The 21,981-nt window shown below is 35.2% G+C and overlaps 1 protein-coding gene across 1 annotated transcript in view; it reads left to right on the top strand.

Moving 5' to 3' along the window:
- Positions 1-21,981, top strand: part of CYLC1 (cylicin 1) — a 47,295-nt gene that overhangs the window by 18,149 nt on the left and 7,165 nt on the right. The window contains exons 3-5 of the mRNA XM_035288867.3: positions 10,577-10,617; positions 14,436-14,554; positions 16,405-18,021. Coding sequence (XP_035144758.1) covers positions 10,577-10,617; positions 14,436-14,554; positions 16,405-18,021 — 1,777 coding nt within the window. The remainder of the gene's footprint in view (positions 1-10,576; positions 10,618-14,435; positions 14,555-16,404; positions 18,022-21,981) is intronic.

The following is a 21,981-nucleotide window of genomic DNA, read 5'->3' on the forward strand; positions in this document are numbered from 1 at the left end:
GAACTATATGATATGCAAAGACACATATAGACTCAACAAAAAAGGAATGGAGGAAAATCTACTAAGCAAAGGGAAAGTAAAAACATAGAAGATATTGCTATCTTAATTTCTGACATAACAGGCTTTAAATCAATAAAGATCAAAATAGACAAACAGGAAATTACATAGTGGTAAGTGATTCAATTAAACAAGAAGAACTAACTATTCTAAATATATACACACCCAATGCAGGAGCACCCAAATGAAAAACAACAACAAACAAGTGCTTAGAGGACCTAGAAATGACTCACAAACAACAATAGTGGGAGACATTAACACCCTACTGTAAATATTAGACAGACCATCAAGACAGAAAATTAACAAAGATATTCAGGACTTTGAACTCAGCTCTGGATCAAGTGGACCTGGTAAATATCTACAGAACTCTCTACCCCAAACCAACAGAACATACATTTTTCTCAGTGCCACATGGCACTTATCCTAAAATCTATCACGTATTTGGAAGTGAAATATTCCTCAGCAAATGCAGAAGAACTGAAAACATAACAAATTGTCTCTCAGACTACAGTGTAATCAAATTAGAACTCAAGATTAAGAAACTCACTCAAATCACACAACTACATGGAAATTGAACAACCTGCTTCTGAATGACTACTGGGTAAATAATGAAATTAAGGCAGAAATCAAGAAGTTCTTTGAAACCAGTGAGATAAAAGAAATAATGTATCAGAATCTCTAGAACACAGGTAAAACAGAGTTAAGTGGCACATTTATAACACGAAATCCGCACATAGAAAAGCTAGAAATATCCCAAATAAACACCTCCACATCACAACTAAAAGAACCAGAGAACAAAGAGCAAACCCCCAAACTAGCAAAAGACAAAAAATAACCAAGATCACAGCAGAACTGATGGAGATAGAGACAAATACACACACACACACACACACACACGCACACACAACCTTCAAAAAATCAAGGAATCCAGGAGCCCTTTTAAAAAAAAAATAATAAAACAGATAAACTCCTAGCTAGACTACTAAAGAAGAAAAGAGAGAAGAATCAAATAGACACAATCAAAAATGATAAGGGGAATATCACCACTTCCCAGAAACACAAACAATCATAAGAGAATACTATAAACACCTGTATGCAAAATAAGCTAGAAAATCTAGAAGAAAATGACTTCCTGGATATATGCACTATCCCAAGACTGAAACAGGAAGAAACTGAATCCCTGAATACACCAGTAATGAGTTCTGAAATTGAGACAGTAATAAGTAGCCTTCCAGTCAAAGAAAGCCAAAGATCAGATGGATTCACAGATGAATTCTACCAGAGGTATAAAGAGGAGCCAGCAACATTTCTACTGAAACTCTTCCAAGCAACTGAAAAGGAGGGAATCCTCCCTTAATCATTGCATGAAGTCACCATCACTCTGATACCAAAACCTGGCAGAGATACAACAACAACAAAAAAGGAAACTTTAGGTCAGTATCCCTGAGGAACATCAATGCAAAAATTCTCGATAAAATACTGGCACAGCAAATCCAGCAGCACATCAAAATGCTTACCCACCACAATCAAGCTGGCTTCATCCCCAGGATTCAAGGCTGGTTCAACATACACAAATCAATAAATGTATTTTATCACATAAACATAACTAAAGGCAAAAACCACACAATTACCTCAATAGATACAGAAAAGACCTTTGATATATAATCAACATTCCTTCATGTTAAAGACTCTCAATAAATTAGGAATTTAAGAAACTTACCTCAAAATAATAAGACCTATATATGACAAACCCACAGCCAATATCATACTGAATGGACAAAAGCTGGAAGCATTCCCCTTCAAAACTGGCACAAGAAAAGGATGTCCTCTCTCACAACTTCTAGGTAACATAACAATGGAAGATCTGCCCAGAAAAATAAGGAAAGAGAAATAAAGCATATTCCAGTAGAAAGAGAGGAAGTCAAGTTATCTTTTTTTGTAGATGACACAATCCTATATCTAGAAAATCCCATCATCTCAACACAAAAGCTTCTTAAGCTAAGTAGCAACCTCAGCAAAGTCTCAGGACACAAAATCAATGTGCAAAAATTACCAGCATGCTTATACATAAATAATATATAAGCAGAGAGCCAAATTGTGAATGAACTAACATTCATGATTTCTGCAAAAAATAAAATACCTAGGAATATATCCAACAAGGGAAGCAAAGGACCTTTTCAAGAAGAACTACAAACCACTGCACCAGGAAGTAATAGAGGACACAAACAAGTGAAAACACATTCCATGTTCATGGATAGAAAGAGTCAACATCGTGAAAATGACCATACTGCAAAAAGCAACTTATATATTCAAGGCTGTTCCCATTGAATTACCATTGACATTCTTCACAGAATTTAAAAGCTATTTAAAAATCTATATGGAACAAAAAAAGTCCAGATAGCCAAGGAAATCCTAAACAAAAAGAAAAAAGCTGGAGTCATCATGCTACCAGACTTCAAACTATACTACAAGACTACAGTAACCAAAACAGCATGGTACTGGTGAAAATACAGACACATAGACCAATGGAACAGAAAAGAGAACTCAGAAATAAGAACACACATCGGATGTTCAAGAGACCAGACAAAAACAAGCAGGAAAGGAGCCCTTATTTAATAAATTGTGCTGGGATAACAGGCTAGCCATATACAGAGAATTGAAATTGTATCTCTGCCTTATACTAAGTAAAAATTAACTAAAGATAGATTGAAGACCTAAATGTAAAACCCAAAACTGTAGAAACCTTGGAGGAAAATTAGGACAATAGCATTTACGACACAGGCACAGGCAAAGATTTCATGGCAAAAACTACAAAAGCAATTGCAATGAAAGCAAAAATTAGCTATAGAGATCTAGTTAAACAAAAGAGCTTCTGCACAGCAAAAGAAATTATCATTAGAGTGGACAGATAACCTACATAATGGGAAAAAATTTCTGCAATCTATCCATCTAACAAATGTCTAATATCCAGAATCTACAAAGAACTAGAACAGATTTACAAGAAAAAAAGTTAAAAAACAGAGAAAATATGAATAGACACATCTTGAAAGGAGACATTTATGCAGTCAGCAAACACATGACAGAAAGCTCAACATCTCTGATCATTAAAGAAATGCAAATAAAAACCACAATGAGATACCATCTCATGCCAGTCAGTATGGTAATCATTAAAAGGTCAATAAACAATAGATGCTGGTGAGACTGTGGAGAAATAGGAATGGTTTTACTCTGTTGGTGGGAATGTAATTAGTTCATCCATCATGGAAAACAATGTGGCAATTCCTCAAAGACCCAGATAAAGAAATGCAATTTGATCTATCAATCTCATTACTGAGTATATATCCAAGGGAATATAAATCATTCTATTATAAAGATACATGCAAGCATATGTTCATTGCAGAACTATTCACAATATAAAAGACATGGAATATACTCAAATGTCCATAAATGATTGACCGGATAAAGAAAATATGGTACATATAGACCATGGAATATTATGTAGACATAAAAAGAAATGAGATCATGTTCTTTGCAGGACATGATGGAGCTGGAAGACGTTATGCTCACCAAACTAATGCAGAAACAGAAAACCAAACATTGCATGTTCTTACTCATAAGTGGGAGAAGAACAGTGAGAATGCATGGACACAGGGAGGGGAAGAACACATACTGAGGCCTGTCTGGGTGACAGAAGGGAAAGCACCAGAAAAAAATAGCTAATGTTTCTTGGGATTAATACCCAGCTAATGAGTTGATAGGTTCCCAAACCACCTTGGGACAGGTTCACCTGTGTAAAAACTTGCACATCCTGCACATGTGTACTGGAACTTAAATAAAATAAAATAGAAATTTAAGAAGAGCATCTTATAAAGGTAACAGGTTCTATTCAACCAGAAGACCTAAATATCGTGTGTGTGTGTGTGTGTGTGTGTGTGTGTGTGTGTGTGTGTAATCTCCAACACAAGAGCACCCAGATTCATAAAGCAAGGTTTTAGAGACCTACAAAGAGATTTAGACTCCCATACAAAAATTAGGGAAGATTTAAACACTCCACTATCAATATTAGACAGATCATTGAGTCAGAAAATTAACAAAAATATTTAGGCCATGAAGTCAGCATTGGACCTAATGGATCTGACAGACCTCTACAGAACTCTCCAACCAAAAACTGCATCATGTACATGCTTCTAATTGTGACATGGCATATAGTGTAAAATTGACCACAAAATTAGACATAAAACAATCTTTAGAAAGTGTAAATGAACAAAAATTATACCAAAAACACTCTCAGACCTCAGCACAATAAAAATATAGATGACAAGACTATATTCCATGTAATTGTATGCTCAAAGCCATGCAATTATATGGCAATAAAACCATATGCTCCTGAATGAATTTTGGGTAAATAATGAAATTAAGGCAGAAATAAATAAGTTTTAGAAACTAGTGAGAATGAAAATACAATGTATCAGAATCTCTGAGACAGAGCTAAAGCAATGTTATGAGGGAAATTTATAGCACTGAACACCCACATTAAAAAGTAAAAAGTGATATCAAATTAATAACCTACTATTACAACTGAAAGAATTGGAGGAGCAAGAGCAAACAAAATGCAAAGCTAGCAAAAGACAAGAAATAGCCAAACTCATGGCTGACCTGAAGGAAATTGACACCTGAAAAAACATTGAAAAGATCAATAAATACAAAAGTTTTTTCAAACACTTAATAACATAGATAGGCTGCTATCTAGACTAATAAAGAAAAAAAATACGAGATCCAAATAAACACAGCTAAAATGACAAAGGAGATAGTACTGCCAATGCCACAGAATTTTTTTTAACCTCAGAAACTACTACAAACACTTCTATGCACAGAAAGGAGAAAACATAGAAGGGATGGATAAATTCCTGAACACATACACCCTCCCAAGACTGCCTGAACAAGAAAAATATAGATTACTATAAAAGACCAACAACAAGTTCTGACACTGAGTTTTTAATAGTCTGTCAACCATCAAAAGCCCAGAACCAGATGAATTCACAGCCATAGTCAACCAGATGTACAAAGAACTGGAATCTTTCCTACTGAAAGTATTCTAAAGGACTGAGGAGGGACTTTTCCTCAACTCACTCTATAAGGCCAGATCATCCTGATACCAAAACCTGGAAGAAACAACAGAAATAGAAAACTTCAGGCCAAAATTCTTGATAAGCATTGAAGCAAACATTCTGAAAAAAATAAAATAAAATAACCCACAAACTAAATCCAGCAGTATGTCAAAAAATCTAGTCCTCCATGATAAAGTAGGCTTCATCACTGGGATGTAAGGTTGGTTCAACATATGCAAATTAACAAATGTGCCTCATCACATAAACAGGGCTAAAGACAAAAACCACATGATTATCTCAATAGATGCACCAAAAGCTTTCAATAAAATGTAACATCCCTTCATGTTAAAAACTCTCAATAAACTAAGTATTGGAGGAACATACCTCAAAATAATGAAAGTCATCTATGACAAACACACAGCCAACATCATACTGTATGGGGAATAGCTGGAATCATTCTCCTTAAAAGCTGACATAAAGCAAGGATGCTTTCTCTCAACACTTCTATTCAACATAGTATTGGATGTCCTGGCCAGGGAAATCAGGCAAGAAAAAGGAAGGAAGGCATCCAAATTGAAATAGAAGTCAAACTATCCCTGTTTGCAGATGACATGTTTCTATATCTAGAAAACTCTGTAGTCTCAGCACCAAAGCTCCTTAAGCTGATAAACAATTTTAGAAAAATTTCAGGACACAGAATCAATGTGCAAAGATTACTAGCATTTCTATAAACCAACAAAAGTCAAGCTAAGAGCCAAGTAAGAAAAGTAATATAATTCATAATTGCCAGAAAAATAATAAAATACCTAGGCATACAGCTAATCAGGGAGATACAAAATCTCTATAATAAGAATTATAAAACACTGATCAAAGAAATCCGAGATGATACAAACAAGTGGAAAACGTATGCTCATGGATTGGAAGAATCCATATTATTAAAATGGCCATACTGTCCATAGCAATTTACAAATTCAATGCTATTGCTATCAAACTACTAATGACATTCTTCATAAAACTAGAAAAGTATTTACATTTTATATAGAACCAAATAAAAATACCAAATACTCAAGGCAATCCTAAGCAAACACACACACACACACACACACACACACACATACACACAAATTCTCCTACACACACACACACACACACACACACACAAACCCGAAGCTGAAGACATCATGTTAGCCAACTTTAAACTATACTACCAGACTACAATAACCAAAATACAAAACAGCATAGGACTGATAGAAAAACAGACACATAGACCTGTGGAACAGATAGGTAGTCTGAAAATAAGGCCATCACACATGCAACCATTTGAACTTCAGTAAAGCTAACAAGAACCAGCAATGGAGAAAGGATTCCCTATTCAATAAATGGTGCTGGGATAACTGACTAGACACATGCAGAAGATTGGAATTGCACCTCTTTCTTACACCATATAAAAATCAACTCAAGATGAATTAAAGCTTTAAATGTGAAACCCAAAAACATGAAAACCCTGAAAGGCAACCTAGGCAATACCATTTTGGTTATAGTAACTGGCAAATATTTCATGACAAACATGCCAAAAGCAATAACGACAAAAGCAAAAACTGATGAATGAGACCTATTAGCAATGACAAAATGAGACCTTTAAACTAATGGCAAAAACCACAATTGCTTCATAAAAATTAAAAAGCTTCTGCACAGCAAAATAGACTATCAACAGAGTGAACAGACAACCTTAAGAATAGGAGAAAATGTTTGTGAAGTATGGACAATAGTCCAATATCCAGCATCTAAAAGGAAGTTCAACAAATATACAAGAAAAAAACAAACAACCGCACTTAAAAGTGGGCAAAGGACATAAACAGACATTTCTCAAAAAGACATCCAAGCAGCCAACAAGCATATGAAAAAAGCTCAACATCATTGATCATTAGAGAAAAGTAAACCAAAACCACAATAAGATACCATCTCACACCAGTCAGAATGGCTAATTAAAAAGTAAAAAAAATAGCAGAAATAGCAGATACTGATGAGGTTGTGGAAAAGGGAAAGGTTATACACTGTTGGTGGGATTGTAAATTACTTCAATCATTGCAATTCCTCAAAACGCTAAAAACAGAACTACCATTCAACCCTGCATCCCATTACTGGTTTTATACCCACAGTAATATAAATCATTCTACCTTAAGGACACATGCAGCACTATTCACAATAGCAAAAACATGGAGTCAACCTAGATACCCATAAATGTTAGACTGCATATAGAAAATATGGTACATATACAGCATGGAATACTATGCAGCCATAAAAAGGGATGAGATCATGTATTTTGTGGAAACATAAATGGAGCTGTGGACCATTATCCTTAGTTAACTAACAAAGAAACAGAAAACAAAATATTGCATGTTCTCTCATTTAAGTGGAAACTAAATGATAACTCATGAAAACAGAGGGGAACAACAGACTCTGGAGCCTATTAGAGTGTGGAGGGAGGGAAGAGAGAGAGGATCAAAAAAAAAAAACTATTGGGTACTACAGTTAGTATATGGGTGATAAAATAATCTGTATAGCATCCCCTGATGACACGAGTTTACTTGTATAGCAAACCTGGACATGTACCCATGAACCTAAAATGAAAGTAAAAACAAACAAACATGTATTTATTTTATCTTAATTTTAAAGGATATTTGTGTTGTGTTAAAAATCTTGAGGTGGCCGGGCGCGGTGGCTCACGCCTATAATCCCAGCACTTTGGGAGGCTGAGGCGGGTGGATCATGAGGTCAAGAGATTGAGACCATCCTGGTCAACATGGTGAAACCCCGTCTCTACTAAAAATACAAAAAATTAGCTGGGCGAGGTGGCGCGTGCCTGTAATCCCAGCTACTCAAGAGGCTGAGGCAGGAGAATTGCCTGAACCCAGGAGGCGGAGGTTGTGGTGAGCCGAGATCGCACCATTTGCACTCCAGCCTGGGTAACAAGAGCGAAACTCCGTCTCAAAAAAAAAAAAAAAAATCTTAAGTTGGCAGTTATTTTGTTTTATAACTTTAAATATGTAGTTACACTTTTTGGCTTCTATAATTTTCTCCTTTATCTCAAAAGATAAGTTATCACCACCTATCAATCAAAGGTGTATGCACATATTTATTTATAACATAAATAATAACTCAGACTACTCTTTGGAAATGAAGAAAACTGCTCATAAGTTTATGCTTGAATTTCCAATAATTTGAGACTGAAATATTGTCTATATAAAGCAGGCATTTCATATTTGGGTAAATTGTCCCCTTTCTCACTGGTTCTTTGTTGCCTTTTCTAGTGATATCCCAGGTGAGATGTATGTGCAAGACAATTAATTGAAGTGTATAAATAAGTCATTAAAACTTGAATTTACATGTTTTACTTTATATTTTGAAAATTTCTATTTTAATATATATTTTATAATATATATGATTACAGTAGACTATGAACTATTCACACACATATTATGTTGATGTGTTCAAAATTGTTTTCTGATAAAATCTTTGAAAAATAAGTTAAAAAATGTTACTTTAGACAGTGGGAAGGAAGTAAAAATTTATGCAGGTGCAAAGTCTTTTTCTTAGGGTATAAAAGCAGTGATCAAGTCAGCCTGTCAGACTTCCAAACTATTAAATTTCCAGGGATGTAGGTCGTACCATTTTCTAGCTGCTCTATTGAATTAAGTGGCTTCACTACAGACAAATAGGTCATTGATCAATTGCCTTTGGAAAAAGCAAAAGCACAAACTTGAACTATTTGAGACATCTATAAAGTTTTCTTTTGCGTAACAATTTAGAGCAGTGGTTCTTAAACAGAGCTGAGTATCAAAGTCACTTAGGGAAGGTTTACAATACAGACTTGATTTACTCAATCCAGAAATTTTGATTCATGATTCTGTGAGCAGTTCTCAGATGTGTTTATGTTTTTAAAATTTCCAAATTAATTCTGATATTTACCTTCACTTTTGTGTCACTGGACTAGATATTTATTGACTAATGTCTCCAAAAGCCTTCCTAAATAAGTCAGTGATTTATTTTTGTTTGTTTTGTTTTTGTTTTTGTTTAGAGATTGTAGAAAGCCTCTCTCTTTTTATATTGTACTTTGTACTTTAGGTTCTGGGGTACATGTGAAGATCATGCAGGATTGTTGCATATGTCAAGGTGGTTTGCTGCCTCCATTCCCCCATTACCTGTATCTGGCATTTCTCCCTATGTTATCCCTCTCCACCCACCACAGGCCCTCCCTAAATCCTCTAACAGATCCCAGTGTATGATGCTCCCTTCCCTGTGTGCATGTGTTCTGTGAGTCAGTTGTTATTTAATAATGAGTGTAGGTCCGATTTTGTGCTGGGCACTAGCACTTTACTTTAGAAAATGAAAATAGATTTCAGTTAAATATGAATACCTTCGATCATTTTGACTTATTTTGTTTTGTGTTTAAAAACTTGATGATTTAGGTAAATCAAAAAAGTCAAAATCTACGGCAGAGGTATCCAATCTTTCAGATTCCCTGGACCATATTGGAAGAAAAATTGTCTTGGACCACACATAAAATACACTAACGACAGCTGATTAGCTAAAGAAACAAATTTTAAAAATCCATAATATTTTAAGAAAGATTAGAAATTTGTGTTGGATAGCATGCAAAGCCCTCTGGGCCACATGTGGCCTGAGCATAGATTGCACAAGCTTATTAGGATATGCATTTATATAAGCATAACCTCAATGTTAGAAATGATTATATTCACTGTTCCAGCTAATAAGGAAGTAACATTTTCCAAACACATAATGCCATGCTTATTTTTGGTAGACAATACTGATTAGTACCAAACGAAATGGGAACCTTCCAAATGGACACTATCATGGACCAGTTATCCCTGTGTAGAGAGACAATTTAAAATCCAGGTCAACACTTATATGTACCCCCAACAGACATTAGTGATTTGATGTAACTTCTGAAAACATTAAAATGTTGTGAGTTTTCCTCAGAATTTATTTAGTGAATTAAGAAAATTCTGCCTTAGAGTTTTTCACTAGAGGATATTAACTGGTTCAATTTATTGTCCTATATCATTAAGTAAGAGATTACTTACATTAGTGTTTTTATTTCAGGTTTCTGCTTAAGTTTCTAGTAAAAATACACTTCGTTTAGAATAGGGAGACTGTAATATGAATTAAAGGTAGACATTATTAAATAATGGAGATATGAAAATGAATAAAAGTTTTTGAAGTGTTGCAATAGAAATGAGTGACAATAAGACAGTTCCAAATCACTGCTGAAACATAGCATTGGGCTTTGTTTCTTAGAAATAAAGGATAGTTTACTTTAAAAAATAATAATTATTATTATTGGTTTTCCATAATACAAATTTAATTAATGCATTTTCTTCTTTTAATAGACTAGAAGTAAACACCAGAACATACGATAATTCCATTCCAAGTAAGAATTTAGTTATTGAAGTTTAATATGTCTTAGACTGGAAAATAATTTTAGGAACTAATGACTAGTGTATTCCATTAAATGTGATAAAGCAGAAACTTCTATGAATTTTTGTTAAAATTTTATAAAAGTATGTATGTGTGTATATTCATATGCATATGTTGATTGGTGTATATGTGTTTGTGTATATTTCTGGCCTTGATGTAGGTTTGCACTCCCCGGTTTTGAAGAAAGATTTATTGTTATTCTTCAAAATACAAAACAACTTTGCTTGTATAAGATTCCCTTGTGTTTAAAATTCATAATTACAGTAAAGAAGACAAATAAAGTCAGAGAGATGAAAGTTGTTAATGAACAGGCCATTTGTTGAACAGCTACAACTTTAGCAAAGTTTTCCTTAATATACTGAGCTGAAATCTGTCTGCAATGCTATAACTATTACTCATTTGTTCTAGCCCATCCTTCAGAATACATATAAAAGAAGCCTATAACACTGTGATTAAGAGCATGGGCTCTGGGGCAAAAGTACCTGTGTCTGAATCAACTCTACTATTTACTAGCTTTATGATTTGGGGCAATTAATTTAAACTCTCCCTGTCTCTGTGCTTTATTTTTCCACAACTAGAAAATGGAGACAATTATATTATCTAATCCAAAACATCGTTGTAAAGATTTAACAAGTTTATGAAAATGCTTAGAATACCAGTGTGGCACATAGTAAAGATTTCATAAGTGTTAGTGGTTGCATCTATGCTATTATTACTATGACTACTATTTTTTTTTAGGAAGAGAGGAAGGCAGGAAAGGAGGGGAGGAGGAAGGAAGGGATAAAGGAAGGAAGGGAGGAAGGGGGGAGGGAGAGAGGGAGGAAAGGGAAGGAAGGAATGCAAGCAATGAGAGAGACGTTGCCGACCTGGATCTAGAGGTTTACAAGTTGATTTCTTTTTTTGAGAGAAGGAAAGAAAAAAAATGAGTAAAGGAGAGAAAGAAAGAGGAAGAGAGAGAGGGAGGGTGAATGGAAATACTGCTTTATTCTGAAAAAAATAATGGGTATTAATAATGGCCAATCAATGTTTCATTTAAACCTATGAGTAGGTGTGATGTGGTATTGACAAGAATGTATATTTTATGTATTTGAAATGGAGAACTCTATAAATATTTATTAAGTTTACTTGTTCCAGATCTGAGTTCGAGTCCTTGATATCCTTATTAATTTTCTGCCTCATTGAATCTAAGTCTTTATGTATCTGGGTGTTAGGATCGTTAGCTCTTGTTGTTGTATTGATTCTTTTACCACTATATCTTTAAAATCTATTTTCTCTGCTACGAGAATTGCAACTCCTGCTTTTTATTTATTTATTTATTTATTTATTTTTGCTCTCCATTTGGTTGGTAAATCTTTCTCCATTCCTTTGTTTTGAGTCTTTGTGTATCCTTGCATGTGAAACATGTTTGGATGTAACATGCCGTTGGGTTTTGGCTGTGTCTTTTGATTGGGGGATTTAGTCGATTTAAATTTAGGGTTACTGCCATTTGATGTTAACTGGCTGTTTGATCCATTCATTGATGAAAATTCTTCTTTATGTTGGTGCTCTTTACTTTTTCGTATATTTTTAGTAAGGCTAATACTGGTTGTTTCTTTCTGTGTGTAATGCCTCTTTCAGAAGCTCTTGTAAAGCAGGCCTGGTGGTAATAAAATCTCTGAGTACTTGCTTGTTCATAAAAGATTTTGTTTTTCCTTCAGTTGTGAAGCTTAGTCTGGCTGGATATGAAATTCTGGGCTGAGGGTTCTGTTCTTTGAGGATGTTGAATATTGGCCCCCATTCTCTTCTGGCTTGTAGAGTTTCTGCTGAGAGATCTGCTGTAAGTCTGATAGGCTTGCCTTTCTCCTGGCTGCCCTTAGTATTTTCTCCTTCGTTTCAACCCTGGTGAATCTAACGATTATGTGCCTTGGGGTTGCTCTTCTTGAGGAATATCTTTCTGGTGTTCTCTGTATTACCTGGGGTTGAATGTTGACCTGCTTTGCCAGTTCAGGAAAATTTTCCTGAATAATATCCTGAAGGGTATTTTCCAGCTTGGATTCATTCTCTCCGTAGCATTCAGGTACACCTATCAAACGTAAATTTGGTCTTTTCACATAGTCCCACATTTCTTGGAGACTTTGCTCATTCCTTTTTATCCTTTTTTCTCTAATCTTGTCTTCTTGTTTTCTCTCATTAAGTTGGACTTTGACCCTGATATCCTTTCTTCTGCTTGAACAATTCGAGTGTTTAAACATGTGCATACTTCTCAGAGTTCCCGTATTGTACTCTTTAGTTCCATTAATTCACTTATATTCCTCTCTAAGTTGTCTATTCTCAATAGGATTTTGTCAAACTTTTTTTCAAAGTTCCTAGTTTCTTTACATTGGGCTACATGTTCTTTTAACTCACAGAAGTTTCTTATTATCCATTCCTTGAAGAGTGATTCTGTCATTGGGATGCGCTTATTCTCTGCCAAGCCTTGTTCCATTGTTGATGTGGAACTGTGATCATCTTTAGAGGGAGAGGCGTTCTGATTTTGAGTATTCTCAGCCTTTTTACGCTGGTTTCTTCCCATCATTGTAAGTTTATCCTCCTGTCATCTTTGAAATTACCAACTTTCAGATTAGGTCTCTTGATTGGACATCCAAGTTGTTAGTTCCCAGGGCCAGAACTGTGGCGTTAAGACTAATGGTGCTTTTCTGCCCAGGATTCTCCTGTCTGGCTTCCTTCTTGTGTCCGTAATGGGCGACTCTGCCTTCCCCCGGCTCCAAACCTTGGTCAGAAGGGGAACCAGTCTCGTTTACTCTGCGCCAAGAGCTGCTGCGCCGAGGTGCCGGTGAAGCTGCTGCGCCGGCCACAAGACTCGCGCTGGCAACCCGTGTGGTTCCTCCACTGGGGATCTTCTGCTCCATGAGCAACCAGAATTTGTCTGAAAGTGTGGCGTCCTCTAGTTCTCTGCGCTTTGACTGAGAGCTGCAATCCCGAGCTGTTATCGATTGGCCATCTTGGATCGTTTCCAACTATGACCACTTTTCTCCAATATAGTAGCTCTTTGAAAGTCTAAATATAGTTACCATACCTCTGATTAGTCCCTCCATCTCCAAGAGAGCTATCTTGAGTTTCCTCACCAGTTCTTCTTTTGACAAAGTTCTCAGATAGTTTGATCTCCCTGATCACACTGTTCTGGTTGTCCTCAAGTATGTATATGCCCGTCTTTAAATAGAATCCCAAGAATGGAATGTACAATTTCCATCTACGGCCCTAATTCCTGTGGTTTGGGATGCCACTGAGGTCAGAGAAGTGCTAAAAGAAACACTCAGATGTAATCAATCAAGACTTTTACTGACTGATGTCATCACCATGCTAGTTATTATAAAAAGTACAGAAGAAGTTATATTGTCTGCAATCTAATTAAAGTGACATAAAGGGGAAAAAAAGCCAGGGTAGAAGAGAGGATGTAGATATTTTAAAGGAAACAGTAAATCTCTATTTTCTATTCCTAATGTTTGATTACATTATTTTACCATCATGATTTAAGTAGGTGTGAAAATCAGTTTAATGTAGAAAATAAAATTACAAACTTCATTTTAAGTAAAATTCAGTGATAAATAGGAAAAGTGGCTTTTATTTTCTCTACTTACTAGGCAAATAAACTAGAAACTCTGAGGGAAACATTTACATTTTAATTTATAACTTAGCTTAATTTAAAAGATATGTTTCTTACTTAGTAATATTTCAGGTCTGTGGAAAATCTGACATTAACTCCAAATTGTTTATTGTTCTTTCTCATTTTAGTCAGTGAATCAAGCAGAAAATCATGGAATGAAAAACACCTTGCTTTGACATTTCCCAAACGACCCCAGAGAGGTAGAAATGATAAATCAAGACCTTTGAAATCACAAGTAACAGTTACTGTAAGTACAGAATTTATTTTTAAAAACAAAATCTATGTTGGTAAAACATATAAATATAGTAAGTAAGCCTATGTAACTTGAATTTGTCTATCTGTTGGAAGATTTTTTTATTTGTAATTCTCTGTACAACAGACTGCCCTACCTGCTTTAGATCAAGCTTATATTTGTACATCTTTATCTACACCAAAGACATTATATAAGCGAGCTGGATAACCTAATACTGAAACTAGCAGGCTTACCAGCTGCAAAAGCAGCTAAAATTTTAATATTAAAGCAGAAACTGATCTTAATGAGGTTTTAAGGCCTCCCTATTTTACAAAATATGAAATTCAATATACTTGATATTAAGAGATTCAAGTTTTCTACTGCTTCTCTAAAGTGGAGTTATCCTATTAATTAGCGAAAGGAAAAATAATCATATATTGATCACCTATTGTGATATCAAACAATGTTTAAAGCATCTCCCAGAGCACAGTTACAGTCAATGCATTTATTCAAGGGTCATTTATTACATCTGTAGTGATCTAATTTTCATGTTTCTCTTATGGTTATCTCTTAAATCTCAAAAACATTTGATTGTTAGCACCTTTACTGAATAATTAAGGGAAAATAAAAAGTAATTCTAAAATCTGTCTTTATGGTTACGTATGACAACTAGATTTGACAAATATTTGAGAGAGTGTTGAAAATAAATTACTGGGGAGGGATAACATTAGGAAAATTGCTTAATGTAGATGACAGAGGGGATGGATGTGGTAAACCACCATGGCATGTGTAAACCTATGTGACAATCCTGCATGATATGCACATGTACCCCAGAACTTAAAGTATAATTAAAAAGAAAAAGAAAAGAAATTACACTAGTGCTGCACAAGCTAATGTAAATCAGCATTTGTTTATTTCATTCAATTTATGTCTTTATATTTTGCAGTGCAGCTGGGGGTCATGGGCTCTCAATTTGACAAGAAACTTTAAAAGCAGGAGTAGATATCAGACTAGGGTTCTACAACTATTACAGAACTGTCATAACAAACTTCAAGAGGATCAGTTTATTTCTAATTTAACTTGGGGATAAAGGTTGTTTAAATTGTTCCAAAAGATTTCCCCCATATAGAAGTCCCAAAAGGCCTGCTGCTATTTTTTGAGGATAAGTCCTGGAATGTTATGGATCACTGTGGGCCTGCCCCAATCATAAAGTTTCCACTAAAGTCATTTTATTTTCAAAGTGGAGTTTCTCTCTCTCTCTCTCTCTCTCTCTCTCTCTCTCTCTCTCTCTCTCTATATATATATATATATATATATATATATATATATATATATAAATCTCCCCAGTGTTATCTGTTATCCCTCCCCTCCTCCCTGCCCCCACCCCCACTGACCCACCACCTCTCCTCTCCACCCCCTCACCTAGGCCTGTGAGTGTTGTTCCCTTTCTGTGCCCAGGTGTTCTCATTGTTCATCACCTGCCTATGAGTGAAAACATGCAGTGTTTGGTATTGTGTTCCTGTGTCAGTTTCCTGAGAATGATGGTTTCTAGGTTCATCGTGTCTCTACAAAGGACATGAACTCATCTTTTTTATGGCTGCATAGTATTCCATGGTGTATATGTGACACATGTTTTTGTCTGGTCTGTCATTGCTGGGCATTTGGGTTGGTTCCAGGTGTTTGCTATCGTAAACAGCACTCAATTAATATAGGTGTGCATGTGTCTTTATGAAGGAATGATTTATAATCTTTTGGATGTATACACAGTAATGAGACTGCTAGGTCAAATGGAATTTCTATTATGTCCCATTATAGAAAGACATAACTCATTCACAAAGGATTATTGTTCTTACTAATCTTTTCAGAGTCATGACAAAAGAAAGTCAGAAGAAGTCCAGAAACCAGCTTATGTATGGATAATGCATTCTTTAAGAAGAATTTTGCAGTGGCCCTCTATTAACATAGCTGCCAGGAAACAGACTCCATTCAGACATCTTTATACTTCCAAAACCCATCTTAAAAATGCAGAATACAAAGAGTCCAAAGATGAAAAAGGAGGAACACCTTTGAAGAAAGATTTCAAGAATAAAAGAGGCTCATATGCAACAAATCCAGAATCCAAGAAAACAGTAGAAGATGAGAAAACTAAAAGACAAAACGAGACAGTTAAAACTTTCATAAAATCATCACATGAAAATAGACTATCTAAAAAGTCAAAACCCAATTTGGAAACGAATTCAGAATCCAAAAATTCTAAGGCAGTCTCAAAAACTTATTCACAGAAAGATAAGAAAGATTCAAAGGATTCCAAGAAGAAAAACACTGAATCCATACATACAAAGAACAATCCAGAGATAGATTTGAAGAGGCCAAAGACTATTAATGATGTCATACTAGAAATTTTCTCAGAAAATAGTTTAAATGTTGATTTTCTGATGTTAGTAGAAGGGTCTGATGATGAATCCATAAGTTTTGATGCATGGTTAAGGAATTACTCACGGAATAATTCAAAGAAGCCTGCAAAGAGGGACGCAGAAAAGGATGCAAAGAGAAGCTCTGGTGCTGAATCTGAAGACTCAAAGGATTCTGAGAAACAGTCAAAGAAAAGTAAGACAAGTGCCAAGAAAGATGACAAGAAAAAGGATGTAAAGAAGGGCACAGAGTCTACTGATGTTGAATCTGGAGACTCAATGGATGTAAAAAAGGATTCAAGAAAGTCAAAGAAAGCTTCAAAGAAAGATGACAAAAAAAATGATGCAAAGAAAAATACAGTCTCTACTGATTCTGAATCTGAATTGGAGTCGAAAAAGAGTCAGAAAGATGAAAAAGGGAATAAAAAATCTTCACGGCAAGATAAAAAGTCTGTCAAGAAGAATGAAGAGTCTACTAATGCTCATTCTGAATCTGAAAGAGATTCAAAAAAGGATAAAAAAGATGAAAAGAAGGGGAAGAATTATTCAAAGAAAGATGACAAAAAGAAGGATGCAAAGAAAAACGTAGAATCCTCTGAAATGGAATCTGATTTGGAGTTAAAGAAGGATAAGAAAGACTCAAAGAAGGAAAAGAAAGGCTCAAAGAAGGATGTCAAGAAGGATTCAAGGACAGACACAGAGTCTACTGATACTGAATTTAATGAATCTTCCAAGACAGTCTCTAAAAGGTCTACAAAACTCAAAGGTTCAGATACTGAATCTGAAAAGTCACTGTATAAACCTAGGGCTAAAAAGAGAGTTGATGAATCAAATGGCACAACTGCAAATTTAAAGAAGGAAGGACTGAAATTAAATACAGGATTCACAATGTCATCCAAGAAGACTACATTCCAAGAGAAAGGGGGAGAAGCAAGTGCAGGTAGAGTTCCTTCATCAAGAGAAAGACCACCACTTCCTCCTTGTGACCCTTTTCTACCATCACCAAAGGTCAAACGTTTTTGTCTGTGCAGGATGCCTCCTCCCTCTCCAAAACCAAGATATGCCCCTTTGGTAAGTTTACTACTGTTTTATTTTTAGGCTGAAATTCATATAAAATGAAAGATGTTTTTAAAGTTTGCATTTATATTTTCTCCAAATGATAGTTATCTTTTACTAGAATATTAACAACTTTGACTCGAAGGTAAGAAAAATAAAGAGTACTTTGCAAGTACTCAAATACTGCAAAAAAAGTTATAAATTTAAAAGAATAGAAATTATATTGACTAGTGCAAAGAGAACTGACTCGTGATTTAAGAAAACATGTGAATTTATGTATACATAAGGTCATTTTGCAAAAAAAGTGGTTAAGTTTTATACTTGGAAAAGAACAAAAATGAAAATTGACTAAAACTTCTACAGGAGCAGATTTAAGCGAGATATAAAGACATTTCCTGAGAAGTTGCCAAATACAATAAAAGCTAGATTAACCAAAATCCATACACAGCAGGTGGAATACATACCAAGATTCAGCTGTGCAAAAAATTAAATTATTTAATCCACATCTCAACTGGAGTTTTTATGAGCCCTCATCATAACTGATATCAGGAAACAAAAGTCAACTTTTCAGAAATAAATATATCTTCTCTAATTTATAAGTCTTAGGTTAAATTTGACTAATTGGGGGTAAATACGCTGTCCACTTAGAGTTACTACTTCTCTCATCCAGGATACCTCCCCTTCAATCCCTACCCAAATAGTCTGATTGTAAGGGAAAGTGTAAACAGACATCTTACATTAGACAGAGGAGCTCTGCATTAGTCCGTTTTCACACTGCTGATAAATATACATCTGGGACTGGGCAATATACGAAAGAAAGAGGCTTAATTGGACTCACAGTTCCACTTGTCTGGGGAGGTCTCACAATCATGGTGGAAGGTAAGGAGAAGCAAGTCACATTTTACTTGGATGGCAGCAGGCAAAGAGCACTTGTGCAGAGAAATTCCCATTTTTAACACCATCAGACCTGTTGAGACTCATTCACTATCACAAAAACAATGTAGGAAAGACCTGCCCCCATAATTCAATCACTTTCCACCAGCTTCCTCCCAAGATGTGTAGGAATTGTGGGGTTACAATTCAAGATGAAATTTGGGTGGGGACACAGCCAAACCATATCAAGTTCCTATTCCACATGTTTTCTTTCTTTCTGGCTTTACGATTTTCGGTTGAGGTGTAATTCATTTACATGATTTCTGGGCATCAACCTTTGTTTTCTTTGCTTGCATGATAGTCATTGTTTATTCCAAACATGGTAGGGCTGCTGCCCTCTCTCCTGCTAAACTCAGAACAATTGTAGCTATGACTAGTTCTTGACCCCAAGTTTCTCATTTTCATTAATTTCTTCCTCCCTTTCTTCTCCTTTCTCCTTCTCATCTTCTTGTTCTTCCAATCAAGAAGTTTATATATCCTCTTTTAGACGCAGAGAGATCTCTTTTATCTTATATATGAAGTATTTTCTATCTTTGGTTTATAATAAAATTTTACTTACATACATCAATTTGCTCCTCATATATTAATATTTTGGAAGTTAACAACACCTTTTATCACTCTTGGAAAGCCTGGGTTTCAAGTAGACCCCAAAACTCTGCTGTGAGACTCAAAGGTGGTTAATGACCCCTTTGCTCTAGGTGCTATCTTCTCTCTCTACCAGATTGAGTTAATTGATGGCTAGCCACTAGAGTGATAAAACTTAAAAGGAATGAAAGTACACTGGGAAATAATTTTTAAGATAAATAAGAAGAAAGACTCTCAAATACCTAGACTCTTCCACAGGCAGTTTTTAGGAAAAATAATTAAAATATAAGAAAAAATTGAATACAAGGATTAATTTTAATTGTAGTAAAAAAACTTTCAGAGCATGTTCTAGGCCTGTACAGTTCATGTCAAGTCTCTTTAATAAACTTCCATATGCACAGCCACCATTCAGTTAGGCTTTTCTATCTCTACTCCACTGAAACTTTTTAAAAAATGTTATCAATACCTTCTTGTGGCCCTATCTACAGATTTTTCCTCCCCCCTCACCTTATTCCATAATTCAACACAATTTAAACTAACCTCTCTGTCTGGAAATATTTCCCTTACTTCACTTCTATGACCCTGTGCTCTCCTGTTTTTATTTCTACATACTGGTACCTTTTAACCACCTTTATTGTATCCTTCCCTGCCTCATTATTAAAAATTGGAATGATCCTGTTTTTGTACTGGACATTCTCTATTTACAATCCTCCCTTTGTGAGTTTATAGAGTTAAGTGTCTCTAAATATTATCTATGTATTGACAATTCCAAAATTAATATTTTCAGTTACGACTCTCCAGTTGAACTCCCAGGTCTTCTCCCTAGCCACTTACTTGAAATCTCCACTATAGTACCTACTGGGCATCTCAAACTTAAAATGTTTAAATAGTACTTTTAACCCACACCAAATTCTATTCCTCTCCTTGCCTTCTTCATCTTATCAAATGGCACCGCCATCCAACCAGTTGGTTTATTTTAAACATGGACATAATCTCTGTCTCCCTTCTATTTCTCACCCTCCACAGGTAATCAATTCATTAACTCATATTATGCAGGCTGGTCTTGAACTCCTGGCTCAAGAAATCTTCCAGCCTTGGCTTCCCAAAGTGCTGGGATTGCAGATGTAAGCCATCATGCCTGGCAGAATGAAATTTCTTACCCTAGCTTCCAAAGTCTACAATATATAGCCCCTACTCATTTTTCACCCTAATCATGTAGCGCATTTTCTCTTTTCTTTTGTCACATAGCCAAACTGGCATTCTTTTTGTTTGTCATAAATACTAAGATTGTTTTCTTGCAAAGCCTTTTTATATGCTGTTTCCTCTGATTGGAATGTTCCTCCCACAGAACTTTGCCTATCTAGTTCTTCCCTTTATTTACTTTTTCAGCTTCAGTGTTCTCTATAGGGAAGCCTTCCCTGACTACCTTGTTTTGTTACCTTCCTCTCCATCACTATCCAGTCAATTTCCGAACACTGCATTGTATATTATTTGTCTTCATTGAATTTATCTTTATCTAAAATTATATTTTATTCCTTTTTTGTTAGTTACATTCCTCATTAGAATTCAGGTTCTATGCAGGCAGCAAATCTTGATATATATATACATATCTGCAGATTCAAAAACAGCACCTATGTTATGTTTAGCTGCTTGAGAATTTGGTCCCTCTAAAGAGCTACATATCATACCACAGTAGTAGACATTTGGATATCCTTTTTTTCAAGCGTTTTTACTCTAGACATGTCATTAAGAGAAATAAAGTATTTTTTTAAGTCAGGGGAGTCACAAAAATTCACTTTACATTCTAAGTGGATGTCTGGGGGAGAATACCTATGTATCCTGTTCATTTGTGTATGGGGAACTTATGAACAAACTATGTTATTGAAACTTATGGAGTTTTATTATTTCTTTTTTTTTGTAATATGTGCTTGAAGAATGATGACTATCCTTTTTTTCTCCTCCACTGGAGTCGCACTGACTCTCACAGCAGCACATAAGAAGCACATAAGCAGTACTGTATTTCAGGGTCAGCACTGTTTACACTCCTGGATTGTTTACATTTGATATTATGTTTATAAATCTTTGCAATATTCTCAATCACAAATGAAAATTCTTTATACTCCAGGTGCTAAGGTAGAAAAGTAGGGTGTTATGTTTAGGGTGATTTGTTTTCCATACTGATTTTTCCATATGTGTGTGTGTGTGTACATATACACACACACACACATATATATATATATACATACATATATATATATTATTTTTGATAGCAAAAATACAAATACAACAACAGAAACAATATAAAATATGTAAAGAAAAGCTAATCATTTACCTTCTTATGTCCACTTTCTGATGCTATATCTCTCTACGTTTTCTTCTTCTTGAGGTAAACAATGTTAACAGCCTGGGGGCCATTTCTCTCTTTTAGACCATTCCTTGTACAAGCAAATGTAAGGA

The sequence above is a fragment of the Callithrix jacchus genome, chromosome X (assembly GCF_049354715.1).
Source record: "Callithrix jacchus isolate 240 chromosome X, calJac240_pri, whole genome shotgun sequence".
NCBI lineage: Eukaryota > Metazoa > Chordata > Mammalia > Primates > Cebidae > Callithrix > Callithrix jacchus.